The following is a 20,330-nucleotide window of genomic DNA, read 5'->3' on the forward strand; positions in this document are numbered from 1 at the left end:
AAAAAAAAAAAGGCTAGAAATGTTACACAGATAACATACATTTCCTAAATTTTTTTAGCATTCTTTTTAGTCCTCAAAAATAATCATGAGAAATTAATAAAGAAAACAAAGTTTTTATGGAAACAGTGTTTGAATTTACCATGTATAAACAGAATGTGTCTCAGATACATAGAAGTTATGTGCTTTTCCATACTAGTAATTGGAAAAATTAATTTTGTAAGTTTTTTTACCTAAATTTTAGAAGAAAAGCAGATTATAGTGCCTTCAATACTGAACTGGTCCCTATGGAAGTTCATACAATTTGTACATATGATAAGCTATACTGCTGTTTCATTTCCAATAACAGTACAATAATTTTAATGTTCTGTATTTTTTTTTCTGTCTTCCCCTAACTTCTATTGTACATTAAGAAATTTAAACGCAGTTCTCATATAGAGCCTCATGAAACTAATCATTCCCGGTTGTTTTATATTTTTGGCTATCAATTTCTCATATATATATATACACACACACACACACACACACACTTCAGTGAAAATAGTGTATAATAGCTACAACTGAGTTTAAAAGTGTTAAGTATTTATAAACAGTTATCAAAAATCTTAGGTTAAAAATCCTTTTTAAATGTATCATCAAATGTATTAAATATATACATGCACACATGTGCCCTTCTGTGATGACCTTTAACTTCGCAGTGCTATCTGTGAAACCCAAATGAGCTGCTATAGTGCAGACCACTTTTCCCCCATTATTTTATAAAAGCTGTGTGGGTCATAGTACTTTTCCTTTAATAAGTCTGTGGTCTTGCATTTGACTTTGTACTTGATCACAGACCTGGTGTTACTAGAAGAAACTAGTTTTAATGATGTCCACATTCCCTTTTTTTTGTGTGAAGATTGCCAGGTAAATGCCTGATTCCTCAAAGCTAAACATCAAACTGTAATCCAAAGATTCAAATAGGAGGCCCTATCTATTCCCTTTTTTGGTTCAGTTTTAAGTTTAAAATTCTACCCCTACATAAAGAACATTTTGTACATGAAAGTTTGTAGATGTTTGAAAAGTATGTATGTTCTTTGGACTTGGACATTAGTAAAGGTTCCTTAGTGGTAACACTTTGCTTTTCTTTTTTTAGATATGGGAAAATCGTCTCCACAAAGGCAATTTTGGATAAGACAACGAACAAATGCAAAGGTATGTTTCCTTGACTAATGATTTACAAAATCATAGGTTTAGGAAAATGAAATTTTATTCCTAGTCTTTGGTTTCAAAGCCAACTCTGTTTTATTAAAAACCAAATCTTATATGTCACCAGTTTCTGTCTTGCACAATGTCAATGTGCTGCTTACATTTGTCCCTAGTCAAGTTTTGGCTGGAAACACAAAAACAGCGATTAGTTTGCCAGAATTCCAGATTTGACGCCAGTGGAGTTAACATGCATAATACTAGTTGGCATTTAGCCCCTGCTTTTAAAAGGGGAGTAGAGTTAGAAAATAGCTTTTCTTTCCTGAGCCTGAGGAGATTAGAGCTGCTGACTGAAGACCATTGGACTGTATACTAAAGAACTGAAAAGATTACATATTGTGCAAATTGGCTCTATTAATTAGAATAGAGTAGTTTTAAGCAGTACTTAATTACATGTTTCAATACACCCAATTGTTCTCTGCTGAATGCCTGTTGACAATATTGGCAGCAGGGAGGAGAGAACCATTTTCACTGACCAGATTGTAACAGGGAGGAGAGGTCATACACCCCTTTGAAATATGCTGCTGCATTAATTTGATGCACTGACCTTCAGTTTTGTGTGTAATTAGGATGAGCTCATCCAGCTCCCTGAGCTGGAAGAAGAGGCTTCTACAGTAGGCAGCCCCAGTGTGTGCGCCTCTGACTTAACAATAGGCATGTGATTTCTAGGAAAAGGAAAGAATGGGGTCAGCTGACTTTGAGGCTAAATACTGACCCCATGAATTGAAATAAGGTTGACAGAAATAGGCAGAGAAGGCAAATCTCCTCATTAATTAGACTCTAGTTTTTCAAGTAGCAGTGATGACTGTGTCTTAACACAATCTGAAAAAGGCAAAGAACAGAAATGAGCCCTATGTAGGGCCTTGCCTTAGAAGCTAGCCCTTTGCTTTAATCTAGACTTGAAGTGGCTCATTGTATATATGTCTCTTCTTAAAGCTCCTAAATTTAAAGGCATTGTTGTGACAAATATCTAAGCCCATGTTTAATCAGCAGGGCACATTTAAGACAGTGTTGCCTTGGGAGAGTGAATAGAGCAGTGCTTTATGGAGAGTGATATTCTATAAATATTTTAAATGTCAAATTGTAGACTAAAATGTATATACTTAGTTGCCAAGATGAGTCTTACTTAACATATTTATCTCAGTGATTTGGGAGGGCAGAAATCTTTTGATTTTCTAAAGAAAGATGGACTTTTGCTGGCAAAAACAAGAAGCTGATCTCTAACATTTCTTTCAAAACCGAGAGAAATTACAGTAGGCAAGTGGTTTTATAGCCTAGTAAATATAAATCTTAACACCTCAGATCAGTGTGTTAAATCACAGGGCTGCCCTACGTAAGTGGGTGCTGGGATGCGTGGCCTCCCTGGTTGCATTCTCCATCCAACCACTGAACTGAGAAATTTACGTTCTTTTCCAGTGCAAAACTATTCTCTAGGAGCCAGAATTATACCGAATACTCAGCATGATCTAAAATACTACCTTTAAGCTTAATACTGTAATACAAACCCCTTATAATTAGAAAATGTCCAACAATAAGTGCAGAAATGTTTGGGGCTTTGAAATAGGAGTTGAAGTGACTCAGAACTTGATTTTTGATATAACATCTCCTGGAACTCTCACTTAAAACAGGTCTCAGGATAACTGCCTCATGGGGTTGGGGTAGTCAAGTAGAGCTACCCCAGGGCTCTCAGCCCTGTCAGGCAAGTTTCTCAGCAGTAGGTGTCAACAGATTTCTCCTGGGTGGGTGAGGGAAAAGAGTAAGCATGAATGGGTTTATAAATTCCTCAAAGTGAGGGAGAACTCCTTAAAATTTCAGGACAAACGACAAGAAATAACATTTAATGTAGCTCATGATCAAGATCAATAACATGTTATCAGTAAAGTAAGGTTAGGTAGATGAAGGGGTAAATATAGACAGATTGCTGCATAAGATATCATAGAGTACGGGGTAAAAATGAGAAGTTCTTGTGTTTTGTACTTTGTATTACTTGTGGTCTGTGTTTTTTTTTTGTTTTTTTTTTTTAAGACTGAACAAATCAAAGAATTTTATAACGAAATGAGAAATACTAGCAGTCACAGAACATTTTTGTCACAAAACATTCTGGAGCTGACAACCACGAGACAAAATTTAGCTGAAGGAGTAATTGCTCTGAATAACATGTACCTTAGCTATTAAATTTTTAAAAGTCACAATTCAGTTGCTTTTTTACATTTCATTTTTTGTCAGTTTTAGCCAAAAAAGATATCTAAATGATTCCCCACACTGTTGTCTGTGGCAGTTCAGCCCCCACCCCAGAAAAAAAAAAAAAAAAACACCTCACAAAGACTGTGACACTGCTTAAGTACTAATTAATGTTCAGAGTTTGGAACAAAACCAGAACATACACTGTCATCCATGCACACATACAATTGTGCACATATAGAGTTGAGGAGGAAAAAAAATCAGAGGAAAATAAAAGCAAGAGCAGGAAATCTCAGGCTATTAGAGGGGCCCTTTGTTTGCTGGTATTAAAGCAGAAGTAGAATACATAAATTCAATCATCACAAAGGGCAGGAAATCTAGAAGGCAGCAGTCAGTTGTCATCTTGAGATCTGAGGAAAGTCCTCCTGGGGACCCAGTCAGAGAGTGCTGTGTGATTAGTGGATTCCACCTTCATTTTAAAACAACTTTGTACAATTTATATAATGAAACCCACTGAGCCCATGTAACCTAATTTTACGTAGTCTTATATTTACTTTAAAGTAATGGTATAAGAGAAAATAGGAAAGCACATGCTTCTGTTATCTTTGTTTTCAGCAAATATTTATGAAACAGCTACATGGAAAAGCCAGAAATGGATATAAACAATTCATTAAAATAGAACCATTTTGGATTTTTCGTAACAAGAAAATAACATAATATTAGTAGTACCTGGGTGGATAATAGCTTTTGAGATGTTCTGTTTAATATAATTTATTAACAACAGTAAAACTGGGGGGCAAAATTAAATATCCATTATTTAAAATTATATCATTTCAGTGTAGCTGGGTGTTCATTTATGATCTGCTAAAATTGTATTTGGTAATAAAATATGTATGAGCTCCTGTGTGTGTCTCTGTAGAGGTTTGGCAAATTAGCATTAACAGTGGATTTCTAAAATCATCTAAAATATGTTTAACCTAATTTCCAACCTGGCATTTGAGAAGTATTCTCTACTTTTACCTGGATCAACCTCTTCTTTTCCGGTCCAGCCTGGCTATTTCCCCACTGTCTAAATCAAATTAAACCTACTTCAATCCAATTTCAAGTAACATAAGGAAGCTGCTTCTTGCTTCGGCTTTAACACTCATTTCTCCTAAAACATCTATTTCTGTAATTGATAGTCTACTCTATTTCATTACAACTTATTTTGTTACCAGGCAATATTTTTGGCACTAATACTGCAAATTGACCTTTGGACTATTTCTGAGCTTTCTGTTTAGCCTTCTTGATATGTATATTTGTCTGTATTGATGCCTACCCTGCTATCAAAATTACTGTATCTTTGTAATATCTATAAAATATTAGGGCCTATCTCTCCTTTATGCAACTTCCAAATAATACTTTTCTTTTTTCAAAATGTTCTTATTCATGTAAAATTAGTTTTATAATAGGTTTAGCTTTTCAGAAAATTTCTGTTGATATTTTTGTCTGGCACTCTGATCTTTTAAATGATGTACTAAATATAATTTAACCTTTTCTTAATAGCTTCAGAGTTCTCACAATGAAAAATCAGTGATAGCCTGCTTCAATAGCACTGTACTCATGGGGTCAGTTGAGATTTATGGGGCTGTTTGATCTTCTATTGCATAAGTCCTATTCTTTGTATAATTTTTCCCTTTTATTGCTTGCTATTAATTTTCACTGCTGGATACCATCCATATGCTTATTTTGTATAAGGGATACCCAACCCAGCCCCTTTCCCCTGATTTCCTGCTTTTGATTGTAGTGGCCAGAGAAAACAGATGACCATCTTGTTTAAAATGTTTGTAAAGCTATGGATAAATAAGCTTTGAACTAGGGCCTCTTTTAGAAGGTTGTTTGTTTTGTTATGTAATTTTTAGACTTTAGGGCATGAACTGCTGAAACAGCTATTTTGGGTATTTAGGAGGTAGAACCCATTTCTTTTGAAGGGAGATCATGAGCTATATTTTTAGGTAAATAAGTAATGACATTCTTAGCCAATAACTAAAGTTTAGATCATTTATATTTTACCTATCTCATGAGTGTAGTTAACTTGAAAAATAAAGCTTAGTCTCCAGAGTAAGCACTTTGTTTCTGTCCTCAGTTCTGTAGGATGGCTCCATCTTTCTTACAGAAGTGTAAAAATGCTGTTTCTCTGAAGTTGATTGCTCTCCTTTTTTTAAACATTGGTTGGTAACTGAAATGTCTCCCCGCCCCCACCTTTTTCAATAACTATAGGACACCTGAGAAAGAAATCTGGAAAAGCTGTGTGTGTGGCATTTTTTACTTAGAAGGGAAAGTTCTAAGTAAAACAGGGATGGGTCCACGTAGGAAAACACAGCTTGGTGGCTGTTAAAGCTTGAGACCTGTCAGGACCTCAGAGTTTTGTTTCTGTTGCATAAAGTCAGAAACCATATATATCATAAAATAATATCTTATAAATGTGTTCTATGTTTCAGGTTACGGTTTTGTCGACTTTGATAGTCCCGCAGCAGCTCAGAAAGCTGTGTCCGCCCTAAAGGCCAGTGGGGTTCAAGCTCAAATGGCAAAGGTAAGTTGAGATCCTGCAGTGGCTTCTTTTGTCCTGGGCTTTGGTCCTGAGGCTGACACATTGCTTTTCCTGTGACAGTTCCATTCCCCTCTCTCCCACGTAGCCGCCATTGCTTACTTCTGGACAGTGCCTGCAGGTCCTTAACAGTAGTGATTGTCCCAGACAGCTCCTCATAATTTTACATGTGAAGAGAGGGTCTTATAAATATGTGAGTTTCACAGAGCACATTATATAAACCCATAATTTAACTGAGAAATAACACCAGACTTTCTCAGGTAATCAGGTATTTGTGGATTGAAAGTGTATACTGTTCAAATAATAATAATAATAATATGTGTTGAAAGAATTAAAACATTTTAGAAACACTTAAGATATTATGTATAGAATGTTATTCTGAAAAACATAACAATCTACCTTAGCAATACTTTGCTATATAAATATACTTTATACAACTTTATATGCTTTATGCAACCTTACTAGTAGTTTTAATGTAAGGGACAGGTACAATTTTTCTGTACAAAAGTCATAAATCTACTCTTAGTCACGTAGTAACTCAAGTTCTGATAAACTTAGTGTTCTAAATGAGCAGTACTATTGAACTGATACTTGTGCCCATTTTTATTGTCCAAATATAAACTGGGGTTATATTGTTGTACCTATTGCCTATAGTGTACTTACGATAGTCCTATAATTTTGTAGCTTTTTCCTTATTTCTGGCCCTTGTATTGCTGTGGAAAATATTTTCATGTGAAAAACTCAGAAGTTTGACACTTGTTCATCTTTTGAAAAGAATATACCATTTTATATTAGTTTTTTTCTCTTGATGTACAGAGGAAAGTCATTTTTGTGCCGTCCTCTGCTACTTGTCAATCCGAGGAACAGGCACATTTTCATAAAAAAAGATTTAGGGAACTTAAAAAACTCTGATAAAGTGTTTAGTTACCTCCTAAGACTTTAAGGCAAATCATAGGACATACATGCAGCTAGCAAGATAGAGATTTTCCCTAAATAAAAGAATCAATGTAAATAAAGATCTCAGGAATTATGGAAGGAATCACCTTTTAAAGTTGTCCTTGACTTTTAATATTTTTAAAGCTTTGGATTGAGTTGGAATTATTTTAGATCTTTTTGAACTCTAGGGTAAAAAGTTAAACAGAAACTGTAAATATCAAGCACCATGGTTTTCAGATTATTCGTCCATAGTATCGAGCAGTTCCCTGTGGCACTGCTGAAAGACAGTGATTATGAGGTTTAAATATGTTTATGAATATATTAAATATATTCACAAATATTTAATACATCTTTGAAATAGTTATTGTAATACCTATGTTGCATGATAATGTACAGAATGTTTGATCTGCCTCTGTAAACAATGAATAGTATCATACAGTTAAAAAAATCTGTGCCCTACAGAATTTTCTCTGTCCATTTATTTGAACCCACTCTTTAGAGCTCCTGCTTCCTGCTCAGGTGGATCTAGGGCAGAACCCATGGCATTCTGATTACTCTCTTCAGGTCTTCCTGGTTTGGTTTTGTAGAATGCCTCTTTTCATATCTAGACTTCATGGGACATTAAGTACCTTATGGTACTTTTTCACCCATTTCTATCTATTAATTCTGGCCTCAATCAAGTATTTTAAATGAAACATTGCATAGGGAAAGTCTTATGTTATATGGGAATCATGTCAAGGTTTTGAGAACTCTGCCAAGAGATAGAAAAGGGGATATGTATATTGGATATTTCTGGTACTGAGAAAAATTACTGCTATTAAAGTAGTTTTCTCCTAACTGCGTTATTATTTGGTAATTAGGAAAAAGCATTTTAAAGGTTTATAACCTACCATCATTTATTATGTCGTTACACATAGGAATCTGTAGCATATTTACATATTTTTTTGGAAATTGTGGAAGAAAGGAAGTATTTGGCTATATTTCAGGAAGTTGGGGATTGTAACATAGTTTTTTCCTATTTAAAATAATAAGTTCTAGTTAACAGTTTGAGATGACTATTACTCATGTGTGGTGCTTATAACTTAAATGTCCAATTGTACTTATTTTGTATACTATGTAACATTAAATCTCTTGCCTTTTCCCTGGCTAAGGTCTACTCCTAGCAGTAAGCCTATCCAGGGAATAGTGGCATAGTCATTTCTTCCGTATTTTAAACTTGTAGTTTCAAACCCCTTCATGGCTGGAGCAATGGTAAAGGATGGGAAAGATTTTTTTGGTCTTGATAGGATACACAGGATACTGTCCTGTACCCACCTGGATTCTTCTAGGGCTACACAAATAATCAAAACATCAAACAGGATAGCATAGAAAAAAATCAATTTAATGACAATGTATGGAGAATTACAAGGTTAAATTCTATTAGAATGGAGCAGACCAAGGATACTTATCTAATGTGTAGGGACCTGGGACATGCAGGAGAAGAGAGAGAGAAAATTTCATATAACACAAAGGAATTTACCTCATCCTTATTCTGACAGTAAAGATGAGATTGATAGAAGGAAAATGTTCACTGATTTAACCTTCAACTGGCTGAGACCTCCCAACAACATTCTTTTAGGTTATAAAAGGGGGAAGTAGTGATTGCTTATTCGATTAGGAGAAGGGCAGAAGTTTAGGATGTGAATATTCCTTTGAGTAGGTGCAGGACTTCAACAAAGACAGAAATTTCAGGGCCCTCACTACTCAAAACAATCTGCATTCTTTAATGGTGTATAAGACCTGAACTGGGGCCTCAGTTACCCTCTAGTTCCTATATATAGGCAACAGTAGTTCTACTCTGGGCATATTGAGAGAAGCCTGTCTGACCCTAAGGGAGACAGACCCTACAATCTCACACTGACATAATCAGGTACTGATTTCTCTTGTCAAGCAAAAAAACAAAAGCTGGCACTTTTTTCCTGGATTGCTTTGGGAGTTTTCTAGAGATCCCTTAACTTCTTTTCCTTCCCTGACTTCTCTCCCCTGCCCCTCTTACTTGTGGCTCCTTGGAGGTAGAGAATGTGTCTTCAAGGCATCCTTGTTAGAAAGCTGCAACAATGGTCTGGCATGGTCCTCAACTATATTTGTCATCTCTCTGTGAGAAAGTAGTTTTAGGTCGTTTCAGCCAGCCCTTTGTCCTTTAAGATTTCTCAGGTTGAGTGGAACATTGGTCCATTGTATCTACCTTGCTCCATGGACACAGGTCAAACCTTAAAGTGGTCTGTGCAGCTGTCCATCTGGCTTCAATGGCAGTGACAGGGAAATGGCGCAGATGGTGCGTCTACTATTCTCGCCACGTAAATGCTCAATCTCTTAGACAGGATGTGGGTGGTCAGCTACGCTTCCCCAGCCAGCTCTAATGCAAGCTCTTTAGGTGGTCTGGTTTTTCACTCTGGAATGTGGGAGTGCCTTTCACCCATTGCCTCTGCAGAAACAGTTAGAAAAAAAATCCTGTTTTAACAACCTGCCACAAATGCAGGCGCCTTATTTAGAGCACTTACTTAGACATCTCTAAGTAGTACTCTGTGAGGCATTTAGTCAAAACTGGACTGGGTAGAGCTGGCTCTGTGTTATGAAAGCTGTGCACCTTGAGTGCAGATTCCTCTTGGGTCGATCATGAGTGCTGTGTTCTAAGACATCCTCAGGATCTTTAGTCAATTGACGAAGAAAAGGAAGGATGAACAGATTCAGAAATTTTGGTGGTAAGCCGAAAGACCATACTTAATGAATTTCTTCAGGTTTCTGTAAAATGACTGAGTTTCCTGAACTCAGTTTTGTTTTTATTCTATCATTGGAGTTATGAAAGGTATTTTACATGCTAGAGGGTTCACTGTCATGTACCACATAGTATCTGTAGTGGTACTGTCTGAAAAAGGAGCAAAAATAGGTGGTACACATCTTAAAAGAACTTTAGATTTGTTTCTTAAGGTTGGGCAATAGGGGATCTACCACCGCCCACTTCCCGCTAGTGAATTAGTCACCATACACTAAGTTTTGAATATTTATGTTGTCATATTTGAAAGGCTTGTTTTATGTAATCAGAAAAAATGTAGGGAGTTTTCAACAAGGGGAGTAGGGGGGTGATGAAACTAAATTGCCAAACTACAGCTGGAGCGCTGCTGTAGGCAGTAGTGATTGTTTCTTATTCCTGCTTTAATTTTCAGTTCCTTGTTCGGTACCTGGCATATGGTAGATATTAAGTTTTGCTGATGATCAAAGAAGCTAATTTAGTGAGAGAAAAATCTTCTTCCCAGCTTGGGCAGATACTGAGAATTAAGAATAAGACATGTAAAAATTTATTGAGTTCCCTCAATCAAGTACCCAACTAAACTTACTAAGAGGTTTTCCAAAAAGCTCAAGGCCATTTCTGTTTACATTGAACTTGGCATTTTTCACAAATGTGTGCATTTTCAAAATAAAAAGCTCCCAATCTATGAAAGAAGAGAAAATCATCCTTAGTGCTATCTGTTAATACAGTGGTTTCAGTGGGCCTTTCAGCAGTACCTCCTTTGGCCTGCTGGGGGTCAGTGAATCACTGGAAGTTATCTGGCTAATAGTAAGCTTGCCCTCCTTCCTCTCAGTAAAGAGGCAGTCAAAGGAGCAGGAATTTAATCCCCCTTCCTCACAGAGGTCCACCGTGCTTCAAGCCATTTGCATTCACATGCCCGTAAGCAGCTATCTGCTGGTTGGTGAACCTATTCAGTACAAGAGAAAACAGATGTCTGGTCTTCCTGCCAAGTCTCTTTCTTGCATTTTAGGAACCAGTCCACACGCACAGGGAGGTTTTTGTTAATTTCTTTCAGATGATGACTGAGTGCTTTACACCAAGCAGGACTTGGGAGACCAGCTTTTCTACTCAAGTGAGCATTGGCCATGAGAGGGCTAAATGGCTGCTAATGTGGGATCTAGTTTTCTACTTGTTAGAGAAGCCATTGAACCCTTTCCATGCCTAGGGATATAGAGAGGCTCGCTGGCCCCATTTTTATGTTTGGCCACCCATAATTTACAGAATAATTATTTTCTCAGACATAGCATTGTATGTAATAAAACAGAGTTATGGCTATTGCTGATTTTAAAGAAACTAAATTACCTTCATTCAAGAACCACTCAGTGTGAGTGTATGGTAATTAGAATACAAGGACACATTGGGGATTAGGTACTTCTGTGGTCAGTGCTGCCAGTTTGGAGTTCCTTCTTATTTGTTTTTAATTATATAACTTTGTGGGCACTATTGCAGGTTAAATCCATCATTTGGAAAGAAAGAAACCTAATTGTTCAAGTTATTACTGTTGAAAACACACACACATTACATTAAAATCATAAGAAATAGTTACCTGTATTGAATCTTCTCATTTTTCAGCTCAATTTGTTTCTGGATTTTAATGTTAACTTTTTATCATTGGTTAACTTTCAAATTGAAGCAAGACTTTATTAATATTACAGTAATATAAGCAACTAAAACACAGATTTAGAAGGTATTTAGTACCTACATTGTCAACTCTCTAAAAATATTTCACATGACAAATTCTCCCATGAATGTAAATAGGTGCTTTATTTTATAATTGTACCTGTAAAAGCCCACAATATTTGTTTCTCATGAAACATTTCAGTGACATATCTTTGTCCCAAGAGTATTTAGCACACTTTAATTAGGGAGTCCCCAGCTTTATTACAAATCTGGCTTAACATGATTCAGAAATCTGTGTAATAAATAGGTTGGATCAAATCACTGCCCCACTTCCATACCCCCGAAATTCCCCACGTTTAGAGCGTGATGTTCAGTGCAGTGTAAGCATGTTGGTGGCTCTTCCTGCCTCCCCTCACCCCTACCAGAAGACATGAAATCACAGGGTTAAACATTATTTGCATCAGTTAGGTTAGAAATATTTCTATATTAAAATAAATTTGAACAGTTTGGGAGCAGATTGCAAAAATTTACATGACTTATAAAAGATAAAACACAAGGAAATTTTGCAGCCTTGGTAAGGCTGCTCTCACCAGCAGACATTAGGAAAGTCATTGCCCTTGCTGGTTACATTGCTTATGTGGGAAAATTGAAGCAGCAATGACGAAAAATAAAAATCAAACTTGTCAACTAACCTTTCACAATGTGGTTTCAGCCCCCATGTCTTCCGTTTGTTTCTCAAGTTCAGTGCCATGCCCTCTGAAAGTCTTCCCTAATCTTCTTAAAACAAGCTTTTCTGTCACCTCCCATTGTGGTCTGTACACATCTCTGTTTTAGTATAGCATTCATGTTTGTGCATCCCCTGCTTAAGTGTAAGCTGCTGCTGGGACTGGCATTATAGATATTTTGTACTGATGGCCTGGGGTGTGGGAGAGGTCTGACTGCTTTGAGCTTGTAGGGGACCATCTCTAGGGAGAAAGGAGCACTCTGTGTTGGCTGATTAGAACCACACTTCCTTAGGCACAGATATGCTTTTTTCTACTCCAAGAGCATTTCAGGGAGTTGGGAGTTAGAGCCAACAAAAGATAGCTAATTGAGTTGCTGTAAGAAATTAATTGAACAGAGTTGGTGGAAAATAGTTTTTGAAACCTTAATACCTATGATCGTTTCACTTTCCCCTGTATTTTGAAGCACTTTCTGTCATTGTCCTGTATTTATTAAACAAATGTGTCAAAAGATACCTTGTGTATCAATAGCATGCTTTGCTCAGTGTAAGATAAGCAGTAGTAACAAAATGACTTACCTAATTTCAAGTTAAAGCATAAATAGTTGTCATTTTGTTTAGTCCTTTGAGGGCTAATGAAGAGACATACTCAATTTACCATTGAGTATTTGAAATTTTTAAATTGTTTCTTATACCCACCCACACTGAGAGCCTGTGCTCTGTACCTTTGGGGATGTACTGGTCACATGCTGCGGCCTCTGTCAGGACCAGAAAGCCAGAAGGAGAGTGTTGTTCATTAATTCTTGGAATATGAGGGAATCTGCCCATTCCTGAGGATATCAGATTATTGTTGAAATCTTACAAGATAAGTGTAGCACGAAAGAGCAGTGTTTACCTTTACTTGCAGGTTATATAAAAGGAAAAGTTTCTTTTCAGATGTAGCTAATGCTGGGGTACATATGAAAGTAGAGAGCGTACAAAGTCACACATGCATCTGTTTCACATCTATTTTAAGGACTGTGCATTTGGGGAATCAAAATACAGTGAGTACACTATTCTAGTCCCTAATGTTAATACGACAATTTAAATGACATTATTAATAGTGCTTATTGAACAAAAATAGTAAGTTTGCACTGTTCATTATGTGAGGAAAGCCTGATTTAACAACTATCCTAATCTTAAAATTGCAAAGGTGAATTTTGGTTTGGTCAAAAAATATCCCAGTGTAATGTTTTTCCCTGGTGATTTAACACCATACTCTTAGTGAAATGCACATAATAGTTAATGGCGCTCAGAAAATTCAGTTGCTATCTTTGGTTTCAACTGATTTTACCTCAGTGGGAAATGAGCTAATCATTGCTTTTGGGGACTTTCTGATGCTTATGAATCCCCTGAAAAATCTCATTAAAAAGCAGCTTCCAGGATGGAGTCTTTATTTCTAATAAGCTTGCAAGTAATTCCAATTGGCTATTGGGTCTTTGAGTAACCAGGAAATGGAAGGGGAAAAAAAAAACCCAAACACCTTTCCATCTGCTTCTGAGTTCAGTTTTACCCAGATTCCAAAATCCACTCTGCCCACAGTTTACACCATTTTTATAGTTTTCAGTTTTGGCGGATGTGGGAGCTCTCCTTTTCCTATTGATCATGACTCAAACAGTAATAAGATCTCTGCTGTAGAGCATAGGGGCATTTGAACAAAGCCAATACTGGATTTTAGATGACTTGATCCACAAATTGTCATTATGCCTCTGGATTGAATTATTAGCAGTAATAGCCTCCTGTGCAATAGTGTGCCTGAAATGGACTCCTAAAAATAGTAGCAGAGGAGAGGTTGGTTATTTTGGGAATGCTGCTAATAGCTGAGCGTTGTGGTTCTATGAGGGCATCCTCCCCAACTGAGCAGCGCCTGCCAGCAGTTCCACTTCCAGATCTGCTAAGCATGGCTCTGTGGGATCATGTCTGTACCGCACAGATTGTCCAAGCTTCAAACATTATTTTCAAGTGTCCAAGGTGACACTTGGATATTCCGAAGTTCCTATGATTTCATTTTTAAAGGACCTGAGCAAGGAGAGTGGCTAAATAAAAGTTGGTGTGTTAACTATTTCACCTTCTATTGGAAATTGACAATTCTGTTATGTTTTAGCAACAGGAACAAGATCCTACCAACCTGTACATTTCCAATTTGCCACTGTCCATGGATGAGCAAGAGCTTGAAAATATGCTCAAACCATTTGGACAGGTTATTTCTACAAGGATACTGCGTGATTCCAGTGGTACAAGTCGTGGTGTTGGCTTTGCTAGGTAAGTATGTGACACTATGTCAAAAACATTCGTGCTGCTAAATTTCCTGGAAAATAAAACTAGAGCAAGAAGAAAACAATTGAGCCAGAGTTATGCAGCCAGTTGCACCAAATGTTGGTTTGCACTTTCACAGATCATTTGGAAGTCTGTTAGGATACTTAAACCTAAAATATTTACCTGAACAGTAAATCTTTTGTGACTCAGAACATGAAAATACCACATGAGCAATAGTTTGAAAGTATAACCTTAATATTCTGACTGATAAGACCAGGGTGCCTGTAATATAACAGTTGCAGCCTCCTAAACTTTTTTTTTTTTAAAGATTTATTTATTTGTGCATACAGAACTGGGGTACAGGCCAGAGGCTCAGGAGCGGGGAGAGGCTTCACCAGAGACAGAGCAGGGAACAGAACAGGCAGATCTGCTGAGGGGAGCAGCGGGCGGGTCAGGAGAGATCTGCCATGCCATGTGGATCTCCTACAGGGCAGGTGGGAATCGAACTCATGCAGAAGTGGCTTCAGCTTCTCAGTGCTGTGCTTTAACCCGCTGCGCCACCAGGGAGGGCCCTAAACTTTTTAAGTAAATTAGTATGTTTTCTCAAGCAAAGATTTGATTCATCATCAGTCCTAGTCAGTGATTAAGATTTTAAAGTGAATAATTCAGAAAATAAAGCATTAATAGGTATGGTACTAATTTAATCACCAATTGGTATGCTAGCTCCAACATTTTATAACATCAGTTCAGATTCTTTTTTTTTTTTTAAAGTAAAATGTAGGTAATTGTCCCACTCATTCCATTTTATTTTTAATCCCTTACACCCTAGAAAGTATATGTCAGTATAGTGCTTAGTTTGGTTTCTAAAGGAAAAAATCCTAAATAGGAGTCTTGATTTTTGATACAGTTCTGTTTCAAAAGTCCATGTCCAAAGCCTAACCTTACATGATGCATTATTATTATACTCTCTACATGCTTTCAATTATTGACTCATTTTGAAGGAAAGATTTGCATATACATTGTCACATTTGCTGACAAGCATTATGTACAGTAGACTTTAAGATCAACAAAGCTAATCTCATTCCTGTTTTACATGTAAAAAAATTGAGATGTTTTCATGGGCTGCCAGATTATGAAGCAACATCTATTAATCTGTTCCTCTGGCTTTTCTAGTCCATTGTTCTTTCTGCTAGCCAGTTTTATAATGCTAGAATTCTACAGGTCCAAAATCTCCAGAGCTGCTTCAATCTCCAGTATACATTTCATGGTTAAAAGGATCCAGGTGAGTGCCCTCCCTGTTTTCGCAGCAGGTTAAAGCACAGTACTGAGAAGTTAAAGCCACTTCTGCATGAGTTCGATTCCTGCCTGCCCCGGAGGTGACCACATGGCGTGGCAGACCTCTACTGACCCACCCGCTGCTCCCCTCAGCAGTGTACTTCATAGATCTGCTTGTTCTGCTCCCCACTATGTCTCTGGTGAGGCCCCTGAGCCTCTGGTCTGTACCCCAGTTCTATATGCACAAATAAATAAATCTTAAAAAAAAAAAAAAAGGATCCAGGTGATACAATGAAAGACTTGGAGCCATTTAAAAATTGTCGATTCTGTGGGTGTTTTCTGAAAGTAGATCAAATTATTTCATTTGTATCTTAAAAATGCAACTCAATTCACTTCTGTTTAGTGTTTAGTAACAATTTTAAAAAGTAAGGTTTAACTCTGATTAGCCCAGGTATGTTATGCATTTTGAGATTATCTTATTTTTCTTTAATGGAAGAAACATTGAATGATTTTTAAAATTTCCTTGGAATGTTTCTTCTTAGTGTTTTTAGCCTCCAACAGATGTGGAGTAAGTCATCAAGCTTACATCCTGTAGTTATTCTTCTATAGTCAAAATGAAAAAGTTCATAATTGGCTTCTCTATGTTAATTTTAAACTTAAAATTAATGTAATAAATACAGCACTCTGATCAACAGTAGTTCTTATCATGACATCAAGTCTGTCATTTTGTGACTTAGTAAAAGGAAAGACCATCTTTAAAACAAGCAATATTCCCGCAAGTAGTAAATGCACAAGTATTTTAACCATTTGTTTTTATATCATTATCATAGCTAGAATAAATCTGTTGTGTATTGCTGGTTTTCTTACAAGTAGAAAAAAGCATATATTTAATATGCTTGATGTTAAATTCTGGATATAATTTGTTTCCTTTGTGATTCAGGCTGTAGTCTGTGGTTATCCGTTAGCATTTTGCAGTTAGGATTAAACAATTAGATAAGAGAATAAACTCATTTTGTTAGGTTGTATTTATATAAAATAAACCTATAGGAATATAATTCACATATACATATACAGAACTGAATGCTAAATACATGTTCTGTTTTTATATGCAAATAGGATGGAATCAACAGAAAAGTGTGAATCTGTTATTGGTCATTTTAATGGAAAATTTATTAAGACGCCACCTGGAGTTTCAGGTATGTTGTTTAAAATCTTATAAAAGACTACTGATAATGTGTATAATTTTAGCACCTTTTTGTCAAAAACAAACCAACCTGTTCATTTTGCTCTTTAAGCTATATTCCTTAGGCTCTAAAAACAAAACCTAAAAAAAAAACTCACCTTTCTCCTTACATCAGGTTTCAATATGAAGGCGGCCCACTGGTCAGAAGCTCTCTGACCTGCAGCAGCCTGTCCTCTAATCCACCTTATCACCTCCCTCAATAAATCTGTCACTCATCCTTTGAGGATTGTGGTTCTTTCCACTCTAGCTCCTACGTACGTCCTGAACAATTTCACCTCATGTTACTTACCACCCTCTCTGACCTGGTGATATCCCCTTTTCCAGTGCTGTTTTGCGTTACTGACCAAGATACGCCCCCTAAGGAGCTTTTTACCCCCACACTCATGTTCTGAAATAAAATAGGGCCCTTCCATTTCTTCTTTGGCCCTTCGTTGCCTCTTTCTTATCACTACCCAGGTCTGGTCACAACTGTCCAGCTTCACTGCTCCTGTCATACCTGGGCAGGTAGAGCCTGTCTTCAGCATCAACCATTCTTCCCTGAGAGTAGTTTGCAGAATTCACCGACCTCTGCAGTTCCCTCCCTGGCCTTAACCCCAACTCTGCACAGATGATTTTACTTTCTTCTTGATGAATAAAATTGAGGTCACCAGGTTGAAATGCCATCAACTTCCTGCTTCCTCCCAACAGAGACCTACACCATTCTTGATGCTCTCCTTCACTAAAGTCTTAAGGACAGGGCTTCAAAATTATAGCCTTGACCCCATCCCATGAGACCTTACTCTGCCAGTTCCCCCTTCCTCTCTTATAATTTCAGCCTGTTGTTTTTTTTTATCCAATTAATAAAAGATCTCTGGCAGGACAAAATTAGAGAAAAATGTACAAGTAAACAATATGAGGATTAAAATGTGAGCGTGACAACAACAGGCATCTTTAAAATTATAGAATATGTTGAACAAAAAAGGCAAAAAAGGCTGTCCATACTTTTAAATTACAAAAAAAAAAAAACTCTAGAAAAATCTACTTGGTTCAGATTTCTGTGATTGAACTAGCTGTCACTGTGTTCCTCTCTAGGTCCTTCTCATGTAAATAAACCTTTCAAAAGTAGTCCTTATTCCCTCACCTCTTGTTTACATCTCATTTGCCTCTTGATAAATTTCCTCTCTGAGTCTGTGGGGCTAGTATGACAAAGTACCACAACCTGGGTGGCTTAAGTAGAAGCATATTGTCTCACAGTTCTGGAAACTGGAAGTCCAAGGTCAAGGTGTCATTAGAATTGGTGCCTAGTGAGGCCGATGTGGAAGGATCTATTTTAGACATATCCCCCTCGCCCCCACCATGGTTTATAGATGACTCTTCTGTGAGTCTTCACCTCTTTACTCTATGCTTATCTGTCTCAGGTGTGTCCATTTCCCTCTTCTACGGACACCAGTCACTGGATTCAGACCAAGCTAATATCTCCTTTTAAAGTCCTACCTCTACCTAAAGTCACATTCTGAAATACTGAGAGGTAAAACATCTTTTTGTGGGAAGGGGAGAGCAGTGGAGGGGACACAATTCGAGTCATAACATATATATCCTGTTTATCAGATGGGGAGGGACTCCATTTTTGTAATGCTGTTTCTGTGTTCATGCAGCTCAAATCCCTCATTTGTTGCTTGATTTCTCTTCACCTGTCTCTATTTTCCTCTCATCTTGTGTTAATTCCTTCTCTATGGTCTCGTTTCTTCCTTGTACTGTATACTCTAATGATTTGTTTCCCTGAATTCTATTCTTGGCTTACAATTCTGATAGATTGTTATTCACTCTCAAGATTTCAGTTACTACTTCTGTTCAGATGACCCAACATTCATCTCCTATCCTGGCTTTTCTCCTGAGCCGCAGGCTCTCTGGCTTGAACCACACTCAGGCTGCCTGACCTCAGTTACCTGACATTCCTGCCTTTTAAAACTTAATTACTTCCCCTCACCACCTAGTCCTACTCCTCTTCCAATTTGTCCTTATTTCGGTTAGTGTAACCAACATCCACTCAGGCACCAAGCCAGAACTGAGGACTGAATCATTCTGGGTACCTCCTCCCTTTCTATCCATCATCTCTCACACACAGTCATTCTTGTATTTCTTCCTGATTATTTCTAAAATCTTCCCTTTCCCATCCTTGCCTCCTACCACGGCCTAGTTTAATCCCTTATCTCTTACCTTCACCCTCACAACTCTCTCCTAATTTCTTACTCTATCTCTAGTCCTTCCTTTCTCAGAAATCCTGACTTCAGCCCAGAGATTTTGGTAAAACACTGGCCCCATTGTCACTTGCCCTGCACGGAACAGATCCAGGGGCCCTAAAGAGACAGGGAGGGGCTTTTGTCTACATCTTCAGTCCTGTCTCCCTGAGATCCCTGACTCCCTGGTGATCCTCTCCACTGCTGAACTCAAATTCCTCATACCCCATGTGACTGCATTTCTTTTTCCTGCAAGGACTCTGGGATGAGGTGCCCTGCCACTGCACAGAGCTTCTTCAGTCCCCATGGGGTTACCTCCTGTTTGCTTAGCACCCTGAGGACACTCTCCTATGTCAGTGTCAGTCTACTACACTAGAAGCTCCATACTAAGCAGCAACAAATGTTTGTTGATTTTGTCTAAATTTTACCAAGCTACACCAAGACAGTGCTACCTGTTTACAAGCTAGCGTGCTTAGTAGCTGACCACAAACCAGAAAGCATTTGAGTTGTTCTGCTATTTGCTAGACTGTGCATGTACAACTAGTGCCCAGGACTTTTGCACTGTAGCTCCAGGCCTCCATCCTTACCCACATGGCTGATGACTATAATTAGGGATTTGCTTTAATTCTCTGTCACGTTGAATCTCACGTCATAGAAAACCTGTTTGTAAATATGTGAGCTACTAGAGTGCATTTCATTGTATAATACTAAAAACCCAATAGCACAGGGTTTACGTGGCTCCAATTGCCTACAGGTAAGACTTTGGAACATAGAATGTTAGACCTGGATGCACACTATTCTAGGGAACTCAGTCTCGTGAAAGAACTTCTGTTTTGTGTTTCCATCAGCACCAGTTGAGGTGAAAGAAAGAAGGAATACTTTCATCCTCCAACCTAGTAAAAATGAGGTAGAAATTTCTTACATGGGAGCCTTTTGTAAAAACTTGCCCCATCAGTCCTGAGTTCAGTGCCTATGCACAGTAGACCCCTCGTTTCTATGTGACCAAGACCCAAGATTGTTAGTCTGCTTGAAAGGCTACTTACTCACCCAACTTTACTATCTCAGTTCATTCTTGAATACAACAAGAAAGTTGGAGAAGGAGAAAAATATCACTACACATTTGTTTTGACATTGTATCAGTCTGAAATAAAGTCTACCAGTTTCCTTGAATGAAAGATTGAAGTAGG

The 20,330-nt window shown here is 37.5% G+C and overlaps 1 protein-coding gene across 5 annotated transcripts in view; it reads left to right on the plus strand.

Annotated features, from left to right (window-relative positions):
- Positions 1–20,330, plus strand: part of RBMS1 (RNA binding motif, single stranded interacting protein 1) — a 200,486-nt gene that overhangs the window by 160,579 nt on the left and 19,577 nt on the right. For all 5 annotated transcript variants that reach the window (XM_004674612.2, XM_004674613.2, XM_004674614.2 and 2 more), the window contains 4 exons: positions 1,133–1,191; positions 5,904–5,995; positions 14,258–14,415; positions 16,801–16,880. In XM_004674612.2, coding sequence (XP_004674669.1) covers positions 1,133–1,191; positions 5,904–5,995; positions 14,258–14,415; positions 16,801–16,880 — 389 coding nt within the window. The remainder of the gene's footprint in view (positions 1–1,132; positions 1,192–5,903; positions 5,996–14,257; positions 14,416–16,800; positions 16,881–20,330) is intronic.

The sequence above is a fragment of the Condylura cristata genome, unplaced genomic scaffold (assembly GCF_000260355.1).
Source record: "Condylura cristata isolate star-nosed mole 26May11 unplaced genomic scaffold, ConCri1.0 scaffold00002, whole genome shotgun sequence".
In the NCBI taxonomy this organism is placed as follows: domain Eukaryota; kingdom Metazoa; phylum Chordata; class Mammalia; order Eulipotyphla; family Talpidae; genus Condylura; species Condylura cristata.